The 20229-nt window shown below is 43.8% G+C and overlaps 1 protein-coding gene across 1 annotated transcript in view; it reads left to right on the top strand.

The window, feature by feature from the left end:
• XRRA1 (X-ray radiation resistance associated 1) overlaps positions 1 to 20229 on the top strand; it is a 43572-nt gene that overhangs the window by 4702 nt on the left and 18641 nt on the right. The window contains exons 4-10 of the mRNA XM_036428258.2: positions 1318 to 1415; positions 5876 to 6057; positions 8233 to 8304; positions 10617 to 10689; positions 13423 to 13520; positions 18443 to 18576; positions 19584 to 19712. Of these exons, the coding sequence (XP_036284151.1) occupies positions 1322 to 1415; positions 5876 to 6057; positions 8233 to 8304; positions 10617 to 10689; positions 13423 to 13520; positions 18443 to 18576; positions 19584 to 19712 (782 nt within the window). The 5' untranslated portion in view covers positions 1318 to 1321. The remainder of the gene's footprint in view (positions 1 to 1317; positions 1416 to 5875; positions 6058 to 8232; positions 8305 to 10616; positions 10690 to 13422; positions 13521 to 18442; positions 18577 to 19583; positions 19713 to 20229) is intronic.

Raw genomic sequence — 20229 nt, 5'->3', positions numbered from 1 at the left:
GGAATACCGCCATATGCTTTATTTGGCTATTCGGGGGCCTTAAGACGAGGCTCAAACATTTGGCCTTCATGCTCAGTGGGAATCCACTCAGAAGACTGTTGCAGTATTGGGGGTGAGGGTGGGGGATAAAAGATTTAAAGCAGCAAGAAACAGAAAAGTACATTGAACAGTATTTCTGAGCTGGAAGCGTCATGACTCAATGGCCAGTTAGTGGAATCCCATTTCTTCATCTAGTATTATTTTTTATCAGATCTCTCTCCTGAAGCACAGCTTGGGTCATAGCTCTCCCAGCTCAGATATCATCCATGGCTCTCCGTTACTTACATGGTGAAACCCAAGCCCCTAGCCTGGCACTGAAGGCCCTTCAGGAGCAGACACCACCCTTCCTGTCTAGCCTTATTGTCCAAGACTTGCAAACACTCATCCTCTTCCTGGGTCACATTGTTTCTTCATTGCACCAGGAATGCCGGCCACCATGTTCTCAGTCATGTGGCTTTTCCGTTTAGGATGCTTATCTTTCATATATATATATATATATATATATATATATATATATATATATATATATATTCTTTTTTTAAATTGATTTTTTTACAGAGAGGAAGAGAGAGGGATAGAGAGCTAGAAACATCGATGAGAGAGAAACATGGATCAGCTGCCTCCTGTACACCTCCCACTGGGAACGTGCCCACAACCAAGGTACGTGCCCTTGACCGGAATTGAACTTGCAACCTTTCAGTCCACATGCCGATGCTCTATCCACTGAGCCAACCTGGTTTCGGCAGGATGCTTATCTTCTATCAGTAAACTCAATTCATCCCTCAAACCTTACTTACCCAGTTCAAGTCTCATTATTTGCCTATCACCTTGCCAAAAATATGAGCCCCTCTCTTCCCTGAAATCTGTTAAAACTAAGAACATCTCTAGTGAGTACTTAATGTGTACCAGGCACTACCTTTCTAACTTGGTCCTTTTATCTTTCTATGAAGGGAGGTGTTATTACATACATTTTGCAGGTGAGGAACAGGCTTAGAGGGACAAAGTAACTTTCCCACTCATGGAGCAAGGAAATTCACAGCTAGTAGCCAAACCAGGTCTGCCTGAGTCCAAAGGTGATGCTCTTGCTGGGTTAGGATTGATTTGAACTAAAAAACAAAAACCCAAGGCTTTGTCTCCCTCTTCATGTAAAGCCCATTTGTGAAGCAGGGCACTGAGCCTCAGAGATAGAGTGTAATACTGTGTGGTGTTAGGAGATGAGAGAGCAATGCTGCACCTTCTCACTCTTCTACTTCCTCTTTCTCCTTGCTTCGCTCTCAGGGTGATGGCCTCCTCGGGAATCTATAAACTGGATGATGGGAAGCCTTACCTGAACAACTGTTTTCCAGCCAAAAACCTGCTTCGGAAACCGGAGGAAGGTCAGGTGACTTCTCATATTGCTACCTTTGCCCCACAGCCAGCTCCTGCTTTAGAATGTCTCTCACGTCCATTTCTTCTTCTCCAGCCCCTTGGCTTCTGTTCCCAGCCGCACCTATTCCCATCCCTTCCAGGTCACCCTCCCCAGCAGCCTCAGGGAGCCTTCTAAAGTGCACGTCTTACCCGTTGTGTTCCCTTCTGTTCAGTGACTTCCCATTGCTGGCTCCTTCACCTGCTGTTTTGTCATCAGAGTCTAACCTCCCATTATCCTTTGTGCAGCTCCATTCCTTTATTTATGCCCCATTCCCTAATGCTCTCATTTCACGTAGCTCTTTTTATTTGCCCAGAATGTTCCAGCCCTTGTGCCAATTATACAAATTCTTCCCATCCACAAAGCCCAGCCCTTCTCCCACATATACCGTATTTTTCGGACCATAAGACGCTCCGGACCATAAGACGCACCAGTTTTTAGAGAAGGGAAATGAAGAAAAAAAGATTCTGAAACAAAGTGTCCTAAAATATTTTATGTGCATTAAAACCCAACATCACAGTCATAAACACATGTAATCAACCCTGTAAAGTAAACAGCAGCATTTAGAACCATTTTAGAGCCGGGCAAGCACACAGAGACCACACAGAGCCGGGCAAGTAAAAAAAACTTTTTTTTTAAAGTATATGTGTAGGCTATATTTGGACCATAAGACGCAGGGACTTTTTCCCCCCACTTCTGGGGGGAAAAAAGTGCATCTTATGGTCCGAAAAATACGGTAGCTCCCGCATGTGGCTTCCACAGTGCCCACCCTCTCTGTGAGCCATCTTCCTCTTTCTGTTTCCTGTTTAATGATGAATTATATTCTGCCAAGCTCTTAAGTAAAATGGCTTAAACTTAACTCTGCTAAGTAGTTTTTCAAACTTTCATCTAGTTAAAAACATCTCTGTGGCAGGGACTCCTCACAACATGAGCAGAGCCACACAGGTGTGGCTTCAGTGGATTGGATTTGTTGCTTTGAAGGAGTAGAGCAAGGAGGAGTACCCCTAATTTACTCCACATGAAGTGACTTTCTGGTCTCTGTGCATTGCATTTTGGAAGAACCATCTTCTCTTGTCTGTCCTCCCCACTTCTCTAGAGTGATTTCATTTTTCACATAGAGACCTTCTCTGGCCCCTACCTGTTTCAGACCCTCCCATGGAATTCTCAGTATGAAGTCATGATGTTATACCCATACCTCCTCACAAAATGGAGGGGGGGGGGAAAGAGAGAGAGAGAGAGAGAAAGAGAGAGAGAGAGAGAGAGAGAGAGAGAGAGAGAGAGAGAGAGAGAGAGGTAAATATACTCAGATGTATCTGCATGAGTTAGTATATGTGTGTATATTTCCTAGCCCAGTGATACCTCAGTCATGAAGTGCGTACTGGCACCTACATTGTGGTTTCTAAATACTGTTCTCCAATAAAAGAAGCCAGAGCCCCTTCGAGAACAAGTTGTTCCTAAGGCTGGGTCAGGGAAAATACAAGTTGAGCCTAGAATACCATGTGCCAGAAAGTAAAGAAGTGGTCAGAAAAGTGATAGGTTCATGTCAAAAGGATGTAAGAGCCAACTTAAAGGAGCTTCCAATAGCCAAAGCTGGGACATTCTGAGCAACAAGATAGATAAAGGTAGATTTGGATTATAAACCATTAAATAAATATCCATCAGCTGAACGTATCAAACAAATTCAAATTGTTTTGGGACATAACACAAAATAATTGACTGGTATTCTTCAGAAGGGTCAAAATCACTCAAGGAAAAAGCAAGACGGAAGAACTGTCACAAAATTGGGATAAACTAATGAGACATAACAACTAAATGAAATATGAGATTCTGGATTGAATCCTAGAACAGAGGATATCAATGAGAAAACTGGCAAAATTCAAAGGGTTATTAGGATTAGTTACTAATATTATAGCAGTGTTAATTTCTTGGTTTCAATCATTATATTATGACTACATAAGACGTTAGCAAAACTGGATGAAAGCTGTACAAGAACTCTACTATTTTTACAACTTTCTGGGAGTCTAAAATTATCTCGAAATGAAAAATGTCGAGGGGGAAAAAATCCTTCCCATAGATACTATTTCTGCTTTAAGCTTACCCCGTTTTAACCCAAGCTCTTTTTCTAGTCCTCAAGACCTTTTCTCATCCGACTCTGCTCACCTCCAAGTCTCATCTTTCTTCCCTCATGTTCATCTCCTGACATACACCCTGGGCCTTCCTTCTAGCTGTGTTAGGGGTTTTGGCATCAACTCGGACTGGAGTCTCTAGGAGACAGGGCTGTTGGAATATAGGACAAGGGTCTATGCCTAAATGGGGACAGCTTTGGGAAATGGAGTGCTTGAACTTTCAGGCCCAGAATGGGAGTGGGAACTGGCTCACACCAGACATGGGCCAGGAGCTGCATCTAAGAGGCAGGATCGGCAGCATTGGTCAGGTGAGCTAGGGCAACCCCCCCGACAGGGAGCCAGTAGTAAAAGGCTGGTTCCCATAGCTCCATGCAGTTCTTTTGTGTTTGTTTTTTTAAAAATATTTTTTTTTATTGATTTCAAAGAGGAAGGAAGAAGGATAGAGGGATAGAAACATAAATGATGAGAGAGAATCATCTTTTGGCTGCCTCCTGCAAGCCCCCAATTAGGGATTTGAACCCACAACCTGGGCATCTGCCCTGGACCAGAATCAAATCTGGGACCTTTCAGTTTGCAGATCAATGCTCTACCCACTGAGCCAAACCAGCTAGGGCTGGTCCCAATCTTTTGTGAATAGCTGGTACTTGTGCTCTTTCCTCTGCCCGACTGCCTGGTTTTTTTAATTTCCACCCAGTCAACTTTCAACTTACTAAATCTAGCTCATACTTTAGTCTGGTAGCTCCCATCTTTTAGCTCCTTTGAGTCAGGGCCTCTATATTATTCATCTCCATAGCCCCAGCTCCCAGCACAAAGTAGATGCTCAGGACAGTCTGAATGGATGGTTATGGGTGGGGGCTGTAGCTCACTTACATTCGGCAACACTCACAGTGCGGTCAGCTTGTTCCAGGCCTTGGGAATATTGACGTGAATGAATAAAGTCTACACTTTGTGGATCTACACTCTAGAGTAGGGGTGTCGAACTCAATCAGAGAAGGGGCCAAAATCTAAAATCCAGCCTAAATCGCGGGCCAAATGGTTTACTGAACAGTCATAAACTGTCATTGTGATGGAAACGCAGCTGAGTGCAGTGATGACAGCGCTGTGCGGGCCACATTGCAAGGCCTGGCGGGACGGATTTGGCCCACGGGCCTTGTGTTTGACACGTGCTCTAGAGAGCAAGAAAGACAATAAATAAGTGAATAAATAAAATAGTTACAGATTGCCATGAATGTCTTGTAGTAAAAAAAAAATTGCTGATAGAGAGAATAGATTCTAGAATGTTGTCATGATTTTATTTTTTTGATCCTCACCCAAGGATATTTTTTCATTAATCTTTAGGAAGGAAGGTGCGGTAGGTAGCGGAAAGAGAGAGAAAAACATCAATGTGAGAGAGACACAACGATTGGTTGCCTCCTGCATGTGCCCCAGCCACCCTTTGGTCTATGGGCCAACTCTCCAACCACTGAGTAAAATGGGCCAGGGCATGATTTTTATTAAGTGAGTTTACTAGTAAACATCTCCTCCTACCCCTCCTCTCTCTCCTCCCTCTTCTCTCCTTTTTCCCCTTCCAGTCTCCCTCTCCCCCTCCCTCTTCTCCCTCCTTCTCCTCCTCTTCCTCCTCCTCCTTCTCCTTTTCACATTTATTCATTTTACTTTTTTTTTTTTTTTACATTCATCATTTCCTAGTTCTTTCTGTAATGAACTTGTGTTATTGGTGTGTGTGTGTGTGTGTGTGTGTGTGTGTGTGTGTGTTTTAACAGCTGTTCTATCATGTTCTTTTCCTGAGCCTCTGAAGCAATTTTTCCCCTATATGATGGGGTCTTGGGTAACTTCTGGAAAGATGGAGCCCATTGAACGATGCCACACATTGAGCTTTACCCAAGAGATGACAAATGGGCCAGTAACTAGTTGACATAGGAAAGAAAGACCAGCTCTGCTGAGGGGAGTCCTTTAAAGGTTCTACAGAACAGGAAATACTTGATCTGAGGTCTTGAAGAACGATTAGAGTTTAAAGGCAAAAATGTGGAGGAAGGAATTAGGCAAATCATTTAATCTCTTTGAGTCTTAGCCTTTTCATCTGTGAAATGGGCAGTACCATATCTTCACTGGGATTGGGGCCAACTAATTGAGATAATTATGCAGCCATCTTCTCCCCAAGCCCCATCTCCAGTAGCAGTACAATATCTGGTACATGTTAGGTAATGAGAAGCCTTTTTGGTTTTAGTATTTTAGTTAAATAATCTGTAAGTACACTAGCAGTGGCTTTGAAAGAGTTTGTTCCTCACTGTTCTGATCTTCTCAACAGGCCGAGGACACTGGTTAGTGGCTCGGAAAATCCCCAGGAAGAAGCCCAAGGGAATTGCGGTTGAGACACCACCTGAAGTTCAGAAAAGCCAGAAGGTTTCTTTTGAGACCAAAGGGAAGAAAAGGTCTCAATGGAAAAGCCAAGCAGACATTCCTGGACCCGTGCTGGACCAGGATTTTCTGGTGAGAGTGAATCCATCGTGGAATGGCTGGCTATCTCAGCTGATGGCTGTTCTGGCTGCTCCACTCTACAACTATCCCAACCCACCCCAAACTTTTAGAGGGGCAAATGGAGTACAGGCAGGATGATGAAGGAACCCAAAGCTTTCTGTATAAAGCTTCCTTTATGCCTTGTGAGATTTTCCCTATTTTGTTGTTGCCATTGTGCACATGGGAAAATCTGAGGCTCTGAAGGTTAATTTGCCTTGGCCAAAAAGACAGAGAAGGAAGAGAGAGGAAGGAATCCTCATAAGAAATTATAGCTGATAATTAGAACTCTGGTCTACTCAAGATTAGAACTACTCAGCGATAGAACTCTGGTGTACTGACTCCAAAACCTGTGCCTTTACATTATATCAGGTAAAAATTCTTAATTGAGTTGGTGAGGCAAATGAGGCACACACACACACACACACACACACACAAAAAAAAATAAAAAAAAATCAAGGGGAACAGTAAATTGGAAATCCCATTCCAGCACCTAGTAGGGTGTGGCGATTCCTGCTCTGCTCTGGGGAGATTTCTCTAGGAGCAGGGGCGCTTGGGGAGCTCTATTACACTCCCCAACCTTTGTCCTTTGGGTGCAGTGTCTGGCTGATGGTCAGGACAGACGACCAGATATCACCCAGTGCCTGGGACACACTTTCCAAAGAGGACTGGGGTCGCTGTGCTGCTGACCAGCCAGGTGATTTCACGTCTGGCAGTCATGACTGCTCTGTGGTTTACCTTCTGTAAGCCAACATTAATGCGCAGTCCAGTTCTCATAGTTCCCTGCGAAGAACTCTCTGGAAGCCTGCTTTGTTCCAGACTCTCTTGGTTCCCAAGAGATGGGTTTCTGCACAGATCAGATGTTGAAAGAGAGCTTTGAGGAGATAGGTTGTTGAATCTCGACTCAAGTGGTGCGGTATAAGCTTTTTACAGAGTCCTATGGAATTTCTTTCATGATTTTGTTCACTTCTCACTGAGGGTGAGAAGGACTGACACAGCAGCACTGATGAAACACTTCTCATTGTGGTCTTTTCCCTTTGTTTTCAGCCACATATAAGGTCCACATTAATTGAGATGGCTTTTTATCCATGTTGCCACTTTGGATAGCATCTCATGACTGCCTCCTTAGCCTTCTCTTGTTTTTCATCCTCTCAAAAGCACCTTGCTTTTTCCTGTCTTGATAGTATTCACAGCCCCTGCCACCCACTTTCATGGGACCAACTCCTACCTAGCTCTTAGGTCTCAGTTGAAATATTACTTCCTTCAGTAACTATGGCCTCCCTTCCACCTCCTATAATTGTTTCCCTTAGCATCTTGAATTTCTCATTTAAAATATTTAGCACATTAAAAACTTGCTTGCTATTTGGCTTCCATGTACTTGAAAATTGTATGAAGACATGAAATATTTCTGTTTTCCTTTATTATCTTCCCAGTGCCTAGTACCATGTCTAAACATAAAAGACATCATAAATAAATGATTAACAGAAAAAAGGAATAATACTCTGTTAAACAGAAATAGAAGCTCCAAAGCTAAACTTTCCTTCCAACCTTTTAGTGTTGAGGGACAACATATGGTAGTCAAAAGAGCTCAGAGTTTAGTGATTACAGACTTGGGTTAAAATTATACAATAGATCTCTCACTAGCTCTTAGTCTTATCTTTCTCATTTTAAAAGTGGTATAATAGTTAAGATTAGAAGAAAGTTTATTGATATATTTAACATAATGCATGGCCCAACATAGTGATTAATATATATTTAGTGAATGGATGGATAGATGGATGGATGGATGGATGAATGGATGGATGGGTGGACAAACGAACAAATTATGACAAATATCTAAGACTGGTAAAGCCTCAGAAATACAGTTTTTTAGAACCAGGTAGAGAAAATGGGGCCAAAAGGACAGAGAAGGAAGAAAGAGGAAGGAATCCTCCTAAGAATCCCATAAAGTCAATGTTACTGTGCCCATCTTACAGCTGGGAAACGGAGAGGTGGAAGAGCTGAGATGGCAGCTCAGTTCTGAACAACTTCGAAGCCCACGTGCTTCCCACTGTACCAGGCTACCTTCCTCTAAGGAAGTCACTGTTGCCCTGGCCAATTAGACAAACCTTGTTGGGACCTTGAGAGTTGACTCTCTGCACTGTGTTCCAGCTGAAGCACCACTGTGTGAGGAACCCGTCAGAACTGTGCACCATCAACGTGAGCGGCCTGAAGTTCTCTAAGGTGAGGCCACACAGCAGGGATGTAATTGGGGTGAGCCACACCTGAGGTGGCTCCTGGCTCTTTGTCCAGAGTCCCTGGGGCATGGGGATCTGGTCACAAGGGAAGGGGAGGATCAGACAAGGACTCATGGGTGAAAACAATATTAAGACACAATCTTTTGTTCTAAATTTGGTCTTATCATCGTTCCGTGTGAGGTTAATTAAAGGAAATAGCCTTGTAGAAGTGTGTTTGAATTGGCCATCGAATTTTTTGGGGGCATGATTCATTGTGTGACAGAGTTCCCATCAAAAGAGCCTACAGAAGAATTTTCTGTTCAGGTTTCAGTGCCAGAAGTGGTAATGTTTCTCCCAAGATGCTGGTTTGTTCTTAACTTATAGATACTGTGACTCATGTACAGACAGTCCTCGGGTTACGTCGGACTCAACATATGCCGTTTCGTGGTTATGTCACAATCTCCCATTTATTTATATATATAAAAAAGTTCTGTCATATGTACATATGTGCTTTATGTTTTTTATTATTTATTTGCCACAAGTAAAGGTCAGGAATTGTTATCTTTCTTTTTAAAATTTTTTTACTGTTTCACTTCATTACTGCTGGGTATGTGCTCCATGTGAGTGACATGGGTGCTTATGTAGGTGGGTTCCGACTTACGGCGAAAATCGGGTTATGTCGCGCTGTTGGAATGGATCTCTGATGTAATCCGAGGACCTACTGTAATGAATCCTATTTCTTTCTTGCATTGGCTAATAGGTATCTCAGAGTCAAATGTGTGGCCTACCATTAGCCAATGTATATACAGGATATTATGGCATGCATTTTTTGTTTGTAGGCCTTCCATGGCATACAAAGAGAGATTGCTTATATATTATACAATTAAAGTGAATGAACTAACACAAGTAACACAAGTAAATCTCAAAAACATAGTATTAAGCAAGAAAGGCAGGTTGCAGAATATCTAGTGTGATTGCACTTACTATGGTTTTAAAAATGTAAATAATACTATATAGAGTTTATGGAAACATGTAATCTTACATAATAAAAAAGTAATATGCAAATTGACCATACCTCCACTACACCGACAAGCCACACCCACCAGCCAATCAGAGTGAGTATGCAAATTAACCCCAACCAAGATGGCTGCAGCCACAGAGAGCAGGAGGGAAGCTTGGGTTTCTCTGACAATGGAAGAAACCAAGCTTTCCACCTGCCCTAGCCAGCCTAAGCCTCCACTCACAGCTACAAAGTTTCAGTTATAGAAGGTAAACAAATCCAAACAGAAATGGCAGCAGCCACGGAGCAAGCAGAAGGCTTGGCTCCATTCCAAGCTACAAAATTTCAATAGTAGAAGGTAAATAAATCCCAGATCCCTGGGCCTTCGCTTGGGTTGCTGGGGGGTGTGGCTGGTCTGCAAACCACCACAGGCCCCTCTCCCAGGCTGTCCCACTCCCCAAGGGAACCCCCACCCTGATCCAGGACACCCTTCAGGAAAAACCAGCTGGCCCTCACCCATGCACTAGGCCTTTATCCTATCTAATAAAAGAGTAATATGCAGATTGACCATCATTCCAACACACAAGATCAAGATAGCTGCCCCCATGTGGTCAAAGATCCTGCCCCCATGTGGACACAAGATGGCTAGCAGGGGAGGGCAGTTGGGAGGCACCAGGCCTGCAAGGGAGGGCAGTTGGGGGTAATCAACCCTGCAGGGGAGGGCAGTTAGGGGTGACCAGGCAGGCAGAGGAGGGAAGTTGGGGACAAACAGGCTGGCAAGGAAGCAGTTAGACATCAATCAGGCTGGCATGGGAATGGTTAGGGGGTGATCAGGCTGGCAAGCAGAAGCAGTTAGGGGCAATCAGGAAGGCAGGCAGGCAATCAGTTGTGAGCCAGCAGTCCTGGATTGTGAGAGGGATGTCTGACTGCCCGTTTAGGCCCAATTCCGGTGGGATCGGGCCTAAACGGGCAGTCGGACATTTCTTGAGGGGTCCCAGATTGGAGAGGGTGCAGGCTGGGCTGAGGGACACCAGCACCTCCTCACTCCCATGCACGAATTTCATGCACTGGGCCTCTAGAATGCAATATAAGTATGGGAAGGATAGTCACCAATTTAGGATAGGTGTCATCTGTGGGAGAGAGGGAGAAGAATGTGATTAGAAGGGATATGAAGGGAGGGGCAACTCTGGAATGTTTTTCTTTCAAGAAATTCGAAGCAAAATATTCAGATTTATTTAAGCTGGATAGTGGTTACATGGGTCTTCAGAGTATCATTCATTGTTCTTCTCTGAACATTCTTTTGAAATGCCTTTCTGCAGGCTAAGGAAAAGGACTTCAAGCATTTTGATTCCGTGATTTACATCAATGCCTCAGAAAACTTCCTGCCTCTAGGTGAGCCTTTTCTTCCCGGAAACTGTTTCTGCCTGTTGGCCGGCACAGGCAATCACTCAAGTTAGAGCCTGCCTGTCAGACACCTATGACTGGCCACCCATCTATTTTCTGTAGTACAGTAAGCTGGGTGCTGGAGAACACACAGATCTGGATTGTAACCCAGAGCGGGCACTACCTACCAAGAACATTTTTCTGTGAGCTGATGCTTCTCTATCTGTAAATGGAGATAATTTGCTTCTGTTTTCCTCTCCAAGACAAGATGCCTGGTAGGCTCAGATGAGATGGTTATATAAAGATGTTTTGAGACAGTAAGAGCCCCTATTGGAGCATAAAGCCTTATTTAAGTTTTAGCAAACCCACAGCGACCCCTGCTGGATATCAGGACTGTGTGAATGTTTGGCTTTTAGAAATGAATGCAGCCGCGTTCTGTTCTGCTGAGTCTTAGTTTAGTGGTAGAGATGGGTTCAGTTATAGCAGAAGACAGTAAATGCAAGGATAGAGGGAGTCACAAAAGGCTATGGGAGAATATAAGCAAGACATCAAGCCAGGCCAGAGTGTCTAGAAACTTCTGAGAAGAGGAGCACCTAAAAAATGAATTCCTGAAGTCTAAAAAAAATGAATAGAAGAGACTCAGGAATTAGAAGGTAAGGTTGACCCAGCAGATGTGGATGGCAGTGCCTGATCAGGGCTCCTGAAGAAGCTTTGTATGTTTGCAAGGGGTGCAGGTAGTAGAGAACAGAAACTAGAAAGCTTGGTAGGGAGTAGATTATCAAGGGCCCTGAGTGGCTTAGACTTATTCCTGCAGGCAGAGAGAGCCTTCAACAGCTTTTAAATAGAGGGGCTCAGTGGTGATTCAGAGGAGGGTGGATTACAAGAGAAGAAGGTGGTGACTGGGAAACCTGGGAGATGGTTTTATTTTTCCAAGGGAGGGGAGGTGAGACCTGAGTCAGGGCTGTGGCAATAAGGGTAATAGGGGTTAAGAGAAGGAGGTTCAGAAGGAGGCAGAGATAATAGGGCTTGGTAACTAGTGAGCCTATGGAGAGAGGGAGGAACAAGGGGATTCACTGAGACAGCACTAGAAGAGAGGTGAGTTCTGGAAGAAATAGGATGAGTTCCGTCTGAATGCGTTGTTTGAGGAGTGATTTTGAAGAAGCAATTGATGAAGTCCCTGCCCTTGAGGAAACAGTGCAGTCTGTCAGGAACATAGGCTTGAACACAAAGGCCAACAGGCCTATGAAAAGATGCTCAGCCTCACTAATTAAAACAGCATCAAAATGCTATTTTCTACTTATCAAAGGCTGGCAAAGAGTGAGGAAGGATGGCAGTTGGACCACATTGGTAGGGAAATGGATCCTCTCGAATTCAACTGGCAGAAGTGTAATAAATTGGTGCAGCATCTTCGGAAGGCAATTTGACAGTTTCTCTTAAAACAGTCATTGCCTTTCATCTAGTTGCTCCACTTCCAGGAATTTATTCTATAGAAGCACACTTGTACAGGATGTTCATTGGAAATATCCTGAAATATCTACTTTTTAAAAAAAACTAGGCTTTACTGAACATTCTGACTTACAAGACCACCGTAGGCCACACTTCACACCATGTTCACTAACAAGGATACAAGCAATTCCACACAGTCACACAGCATCACCAGTTCCTCTTCAGTGAAGGCCTCAGCATTTCGTGTAGCAGTCCATGTAACCATCTGTGAGTCGTCTGTGGCCACCAGGTCAGGTCCAAGACATTGAAACCCTCACTGGGTCGATGTAGGAACCATTCTGGCTTAAAAATGTCATTTCCCACTGGAACAAATAGCCACTGTAATACTCCATGGACATAGCTCCTAGAGCTTCTGCAAAGAACATGTCCAATTACAGGAGTCACCACACACAGGGAAGCTCAAAGTTTGGTGTCTCCACTAGGTATTTATTGTTCATTTATAGTTACTCTTGGTCCAGGTATAATTTTTATCCCAGCGATATTGCTCAGTAACATAGTTATCATTTGTTTCAGGTTTCAGGGGAACGGACTAGAAAGTTAACCCAAGGTCCAATTGTCATGCAGAAAGGGAAAGTGTTTTTACCTTTTATCCAGATTGCCTAAAAGCTGTCAATAGGGGAACTGTTAAATAAACTAGGGTGTGTCTATATTGTAGAACATAATTCAGACATTATGCAGATCTATAGTTTTGACATGGAGTAATCCTTAAGTCATATTGTTAAGGGGGGAAAGCAAGTCACAGTATAGTGTGAATGGTATAATTCCATTTCTGTAAAAATAATGTGTGTGTGTGTGTGTGTGTCTGTGTGTGTGTGTTTCAGTAGACACATGAGAAAAAGTCTGGAATATATACATGAAACTTCCAATGGTTATCTCGGTATTGAGATGAAAGGAAACTATTATTTTCTGTATTTTTTTACTTTTTTGGTGGACATGTTTTACTTTTATGATCAGAAATTATTATTTTTATTTTATATTTTATTATAATGTTTAAAATGGACTTTGGAGTTAGGCCTTTCACTTACCAGAAATTCTGTTTTAGCAAATCACTTAGCCTAGCGGATCCTATCATTCCTCAGCTAGTTTTCAGGATTGTTAGAGACTTAGAGGTCATGCACGTAAAGCAACTTACCCAGGGCCTGGCCCAACCCCTTGGAACCCAGTAAGCAACCACTGTTAATACCTTTATCTTAAGCCCTTCACCAGCTGAAGATTCTCTCTCTCCTCCCCCTATAGATGCATTTCATACGTTTCCAGCCCTAAGGGAACTGGAGCTTGCGTTTAACGGCATCAAAACACTCTACGTGAGAAATGGAGACTTTAAGTTCTTGGAAGTAAGTTGGAGGTAGGGAGTTTTTGGTGCCCACATGTCTCCCTGTAAGGATTGGGTGTAGCGGTCTCTCTTGACTGCTTACAACTGTTGGGAAGGGGCTTTCTGGTCCTTGACAGACCCTAGTTTCTGGGCAATCCTCTGGGGAGGGTAGTGGGGTTGATGGTAGTGATGGGAGTAATGGGATTGGTGATGGTGGTGGTGGCGGTGGTGGTAGCAGTGGCAAATAGATGAGAATATATTATTCCTATGGCCATGGTGCAGGGCCCTGGAAAATAATTGCCAAAGGTCAGATCCAAAGGAGTCTATGCAGAAAAGTGAATTTAAACAGATATTAAAAGAAGGAGAGCTTGAGGGAGTCCTGGAAACAGTGGGAGTTGAGGAGCCATGAAGTTAAGTGTTTCCAACTCACACCTCAGCAAATGTCTGTATGTCTTGAGCCTTGGGGTTGACCCCAAATACTTGGTAACTTAAATGATTTAATCTTCAAACATCAGTGGTCAGCCTTTCTTCACAAAAGCCCTCACTTAATCAGGGGAAGGGTGGGAAGAGGGTAGCAGCAAGAAAAGTCCTTTCACAGAGTGAATTTTTTAGGAAGTTGATGTCCTTTATAGGTCAAAGTTTTGACTGTTTGGGTTGGCAGTCCTCCTAAAATAGATTGAATACAGTTATATCCTTGCATTCTTAAAGCATGCCATACTGAATGCAATGGTACCTCCTCTCCGTGTTATACTGAGGATAACAGGGATTTCTGTGATTTAGAACAGGAGTGGTACTCAGACTTGTCCTAAAAGTCCAGTAAAACAGAGTAAATTTACAACTGATGCAATTGTGTGTGCTATGTTAAAAACATGTTATACTAGATTTTAGTATAGGTAGTGGGAAGCAGGTTCCAGGTGCTCTAAAGATACAGGGAACCATTACCCTGACCGACAGGCCCGTGAGCTTCTTATGAACTTCCACTTATTCATTATTTTACTTTTAAAAAGGTAGTTACTGAGCTCCTTCAAGTCATGCATGGAGCCAGGCATCTTGGTTTCCTTGCACCTACTATTTTAAACCCATTTCAAGTGCCTGTGGGCCTTGGGGAGGGGACATGACTATGGACTCTGACCCCACAGCTGACTAGCTTGGATCTATGGGTTGATCATGACTGACTTCTTGGAGGCTCTACTTTATAGTTTGACTAAAGGCCTGATGCACAAAAATTTGTGCAACAGTAGGTCTTTCTTCCCCCGGCTGCCACCACCAGCTTCCCTCAGGCACTTGGGACCCAGGTTTCCCTCCTCTGGCTGCCAGCAGGCACCTGGGACCCAAGCAGGCTGCCCCGCCCTCCTCCCCCTCTCCACTCTGGCTTCATCAGGAAGGACGTCTGGAAAAGACGTCCAGAATAAGTCTTGTCTAATTAGCATATTACCCTTTTATTATTATAGATAGCTTCTGATGGATTGTATCTATCAAGCAAACCCAACCTTACCCAAGGAAATTTATTTACATAAGAGAGCAGACCAAAGTCATGATACAGAGTATAAAATGAGAAGACCAAATCTCTTGGTCCGTCATTTAATTTCATCTCTCTTGGAATTGCAAGGGCTCGCTAAGAAAAAGAATAAACCTGTCTAATGTCCTGAGTTTGCAGCTCACAGTAATGAATATTTTGATGTGTGATAAAACTTGATATGACTCAGCAGATATAGAAGCCAGGTAAGGAATTTTGTTGGCCAGAAAAGCTGCCACCCAGAGTAAGATTCTTCAGGAGTCAATTTAGAAAAACTTAATTTTGTCATAATTCTCTGCAACTGGATCTGAAAAAGGGTCAGCTGAAGCCCTGCCCTGAGAGTCAGGAGAACTTGTTTCTAGTCTTGGTCCTGCCACCACTTTGGCATGCCTCCTTGGCCAAATAATCTGGGGCTTATGTTTCCTCCTCTGTAAATTCTGGGCCAGCTGTGAAATTCTATGACCTACGATGCTAAGACTATTCATTTCTTCGAACTGCCCTTAATTCTGTGGAAAGCAAATTTGGACCCAACATTAAATGGCTAAAGTTGCTAGGATGAGGGTCAGCAAACTTTTTCTGTAAGAGGCCAGACAGTAAATATTTTAGGCTTTGTGGTCCATATGGTCATACTTAGTCAACACTGCTACTGCTGTAGACCTCACAAAAACAGATGTGCTCCACTACAACTTTATGTGGCTGAAATTTGAATTTCACATAATTTTCACACAGTATTATTCTTCTTTTTATTTTTTCCAACCATTTAAAAATATAGTGACAGGAGAAGATTTGACTTTGGGTGATGGGCACATGGTGCAATATGCAATATACAATGTTACAATATCTTATAACATAGAAACCCACACCTGAAACCTATATGGTCGTGTTGACCAATGTCACCCCAATAAATTTAAGTGAAAAAATAAAAATAAAAATTGTTCTTAGATCGTAGGCCAAGCAAAACAGACGGCAGGTGGGATTTGGCTCACAGACCTGAGCTGGAACACAGTGAAACAGCTCAGTGTGGTTGGAATGGAGAGTGAGGAACGGTAGAGTGTGGGTAGATGAGCCCGGAGAGGTGACAGAAGAGAAACTGGGGAGAACCTTGGAAGTCTTGCTAAGGAGTTGAACCCTGTCCTCTGGATACCAGGAATCTACTGAGGGGTTTGGGACAGGAATAATAGAATCAGAACTGCATTGTAGGAAAACCGCTATGGATACTGTATGAAAATGGAGGGAACAAGTTGGAGAGATATTAAGGAGATAGAATCCATTGTCTGTTATCTACCCACATACGATATGGGGGAGAGAATTTCCCCCACCTTCATCTGTGCTTCTCTGAGCTAGCTTTCCAGGTCTTCCTCCTTGAAGGCTTGCTTCTCTGCCAAGTGGGATCACCCCTTTGTGTGAATTCTCAAAACTTCAAATTTGCTGCCAAAGGCATAAACTTGGCACTTGCTAGAGGCTTGGCATCTCTCATGGCCTGTCTAGTCTTATCAAGCTCTCTCTTAATAACAGACTCTTATTATAGCCAGACAATTTATAGCTATCAGAACAAGCAAGGCTGTCTCCTGCCTCCTGGCTTCTATATGTGCCACTTGCTGCACTCCATGTTTTTTTGTGTTTTTTTTTGCTTTTAACAATTTGGTGAATAACGACTAGTCTCTAAGGACAGTTTAGGTGTCACCTGCTCTGTGAAGCTTATCTGGACTCCTGGTAGGGCTGACCATTCCTTCCTTTGTGCTTCAGACCTCTATCCCAGCAGCATTGCTACTTGATACACTTATATGTGTCTAGCTGCCTGAATAGGTAGTGAACTTGCAGAGGACAGGAACTGGTTCACAGTAAACCTTCAGTATAGGGAGGGGCCTTGAATGAAGGAACGGAGATGATGATGACCGTCAACATCAACTAGGCATTTCCTATGTACTAGATTCCATGGTAAAGGCTTTACCTATATAATTCCTCATAAGAGCCCATTAGTATTCCCACTTCGTAGGTAGGGAAACTCAGGTTAGGTAATTTGCCCAAGATCACACAGTTAGCCAGGATTTAAACTCAGGTCTGCAGAGTTCATCAATTAATTACTAAATGGAATCAGACCAAACCCAGTCCTCTTCTTGCCATGATCTGCAGTCAGCTGTATGTGTCTGTCTGACTATGTAACCCTTAAGCCACCAGCCAAAGACCTTGCTCCTATACCAACTGGATAAGATGCTGAAACTGGCCTCATTCGACAGGCTCCAATGGGTGTGTGATGGTGGAGGGGAAGGGAAGGGAAGAGAGAAAGCAGACTCATACATAAGAGCTAAAGTGAGTGAGTATTTAGAGAGGCTCAGAAAAGAGAAAACAAAGACTGAACTGACATCATTTATCCCAATTGCCTTTGTCTTTGTTGAGAGAAACTCAGTTTCCTGACTGGCCCCCTGACCCTAGTCAAGTATCTCATTAATCTAGTGGCCAGTTGATGATGGGGTGACAAGTGGGGTCATTATCCTTATAAGCCAACCGAATAAGCCAGTTCATTCAGCTGATTTTTTAAAATATATATATTTTATTGGTTTTTTACAGAGAGGAAGAGAGAGAGACAGAGTCAGAAACATCAGTGAGCAAGAGACATCAATCAGCTGCCTCCTGCACACCCCCTACTGGGGACGTGCCCGCAACCAAAGTACATGCCCTTGACTGGAATCGAACCCGGGACTTTTCAATCCACAGGCTGACGCTCTATCCACTGAGCCAAACCTGTCTCGGCCATTCAGCTGATTTTTTATGTGCACCTACTAGTGCCAGGTCCTAAGCTACATTACAAGGATACAGAGATACTGTGGCATGGCACTTGACCTCAGAGGGTTTATGGTCTAGTACACTACTGTGTGCCAGGGCTCTGCTAGGCACATCCGTATACCAGTATCCTTATTCCTCAGACATATATCCAGCTACGGCAGAGACCTAGACTAGAAAGACCCCCCAGAGCAGTCTAGATAAAGCACTCAAAGTCAAAGAAGAGCAAGAGAGATTCTATCTAGCCAGAAAGTTAGGAAAGGTTTTATAAGGAGGCAGCTTCTGACCTGGTTTTGGGGGCTTAGATTGAGATACATGGAGAAAGGGTGATTCTGATTGAGTGAAAAGCTAAAGCTAAGACCTTAGGGAAAGTGACGTAAGGAATGGTTATGGGGGGGGGTGTCACTTTGGCCAGCACCAAAGGATAAATAAAGGTTTGCAGGGGGAGCTTAAGCTGACAAATAAGTCGGAACTGACTCTGGTCGACCTTAAATATTAATCCAGAGAGTCAGGATTGTTTTAGCTTGTGGGTGATACCCCTCCCCCAGAAGTTAAAAAAGAAAAAGTAGCTGGCTCCCACCTCATGTATGAAAATTATTGTTCTGCATCGTACTTAGGTCCCCCCTTCTTTTGTCTTTGCTCCGTAGTTCCTGGACCTTTCCTTCAACAGCCTGAATCCAGAGGCCATCTGTGACCTTGGGATTCTGCCACACCTCCGTGTCCTGCTCCTCACAGGCAATGGGCTCACCTCCCTGCCAATGAATTTGGCTGTCACGGAGCAGTAAGTTCTACAGCCGAGGCTCCATCTATGTGTCTCTTTGTGAACCTTCCTCTGGGTACAAGTAACCCAGGAAATAGTCCAAAGCAGCTTAGTAGTCTTGTAAAGACAGGCTCCCAGTAAAGGCAACCATGGGAGCAGGACCCCAAAGGATAGGGAGGCCTCAGATGGACATCCCCACTCCTCAGTGTTATTAGGAGAGACACAGTGTCTGACAGGTTGCTCTACTTGCCTCTGATTGGTCACTGGTAAATTGTGGCTGTTGCTCTTGCCAGGCTATTCTTCATGAACCCTCTAAATAAGCCTTGCATATTCCCATTCCATACATTTGCTGAGGCCATGCCTTTTGGCCAGAATGTACTAGTTCTTCCTTTCTTAATAATAATAATAGCCATAGCCAGCATGGCTCAGTGGATAAAGCCTCAGCCTGCTAGTTCCCACTTTTAGGTTTCTGGGAATCCTCCGAGGGTTTAAGTTTAAAAGAAACTTCTCAGTTTTTCACTGACGTGTGCATTTTATGAAGGCACGTTATCCTTACTGCAGCCAGCCTACCTTACCCACCTACTCAGTGGCAAGGCTGTGGTCCATGTCAAGGGCATTGTCTCCTGGTGCTCTCATGGTGAGACAGCATACCCGAGTGTCTGTCCTGGCTCCCAAATGTGCACTGTTCTCTCTGCAGAATGCTTTCCCCAACTCGGTCATGCTTCATTCACTCTGGTATTTTCCATGAGAACTACAAGTGTTCCCCCTACCCCCATCCTGCCCCAACCCAGTCTCACAGAGCCTGTCAGTGCATGGATGGAACTTTTCTCCGTACAGAAGACTATGCATGAGTGAGGTTGGGGGAGGGAACAACATGTCCTGGTCCTTCTCTGAGGGACTCTCTGGGCCACTAGAGAAGTTTCCAAGTTGGTTAGACCTCTTGATTGATTTCTTATCCCCCATTTCTTCCTGGGGATGGTGGCGTTTGTCCCGTCCTTGCTCATTAACCAAGAGCTTTGCACTCACAGTGAGACATCGGGAACATCGCTGTCAGGCAAGAGGTACATCCTGAGGTTCCCAGCACTGGAGACACTGATGCTGGATGACAACAAACTCTCCAGCCCCAATTGCTTTGCCAGCCTGGCCGGGCTCAGGAGGTAATGCCACAAGCCTCTCTCTGCAGGGCCCTCTCTAACCCCCAGCCTAGCTCACACCCTGAATGCCACTCTGGAAGCTAAAAGGCCTGGGTTTCCATTTCAACCCCACCACTTTTCTCTGCTATGTGGCCATGGGTAAGTCATTTCTCCCCTCTGAGCTTTAACTCAGCAATAAAAGTAGGGTATCAGTAAAGGCACTTCTGATCATGTGACTAGATTAGAAGCCACAAAGAGAAAGGGGAGGAAAGGGGAGATATTACCAGAGACAGGATCCTGACCCAGAGAGAGGAGACAGAAGGAAAAAAAAAAAAAGAATCAGAATCAGAAAGATAAAGTTAATGCTTTTTTGGTTGAAGTAATGAAAATGCTGGCTCTTAAATGGTTAAGCTTTAGATCCCTGGAAATTTTACTTTGGATTCAGCTACCGTTTACTGAACACAACTTGGTTCAGTAAGCCATTTACATTACCTCATTTAATCTTCACAAGAACCTTGAAAGGTTAATAAATATTATTCCC

This window comes from Pipistrellus kuhlii, unplaced genomic scaffold (assembly GCF_014108245.1).
Source record: "Pipistrellus kuhlii isolate mPipKuh1 unplaced genomic scaffold, mPipKuh1.p scaffold_m20_p_9, whole genome shotgun sequence".
Lineage (NCBI taxonomy): Eukaryota > Metazoa > Chordata > Mammalia > Chiroptera > Vespertilionidae > Pipistrellus > Pipistrellus kuhlii.
Note: the sequence above shows the minus strand (reverse complement) of the source record. Positions and strands in the feature narration are given on the sequence as shown.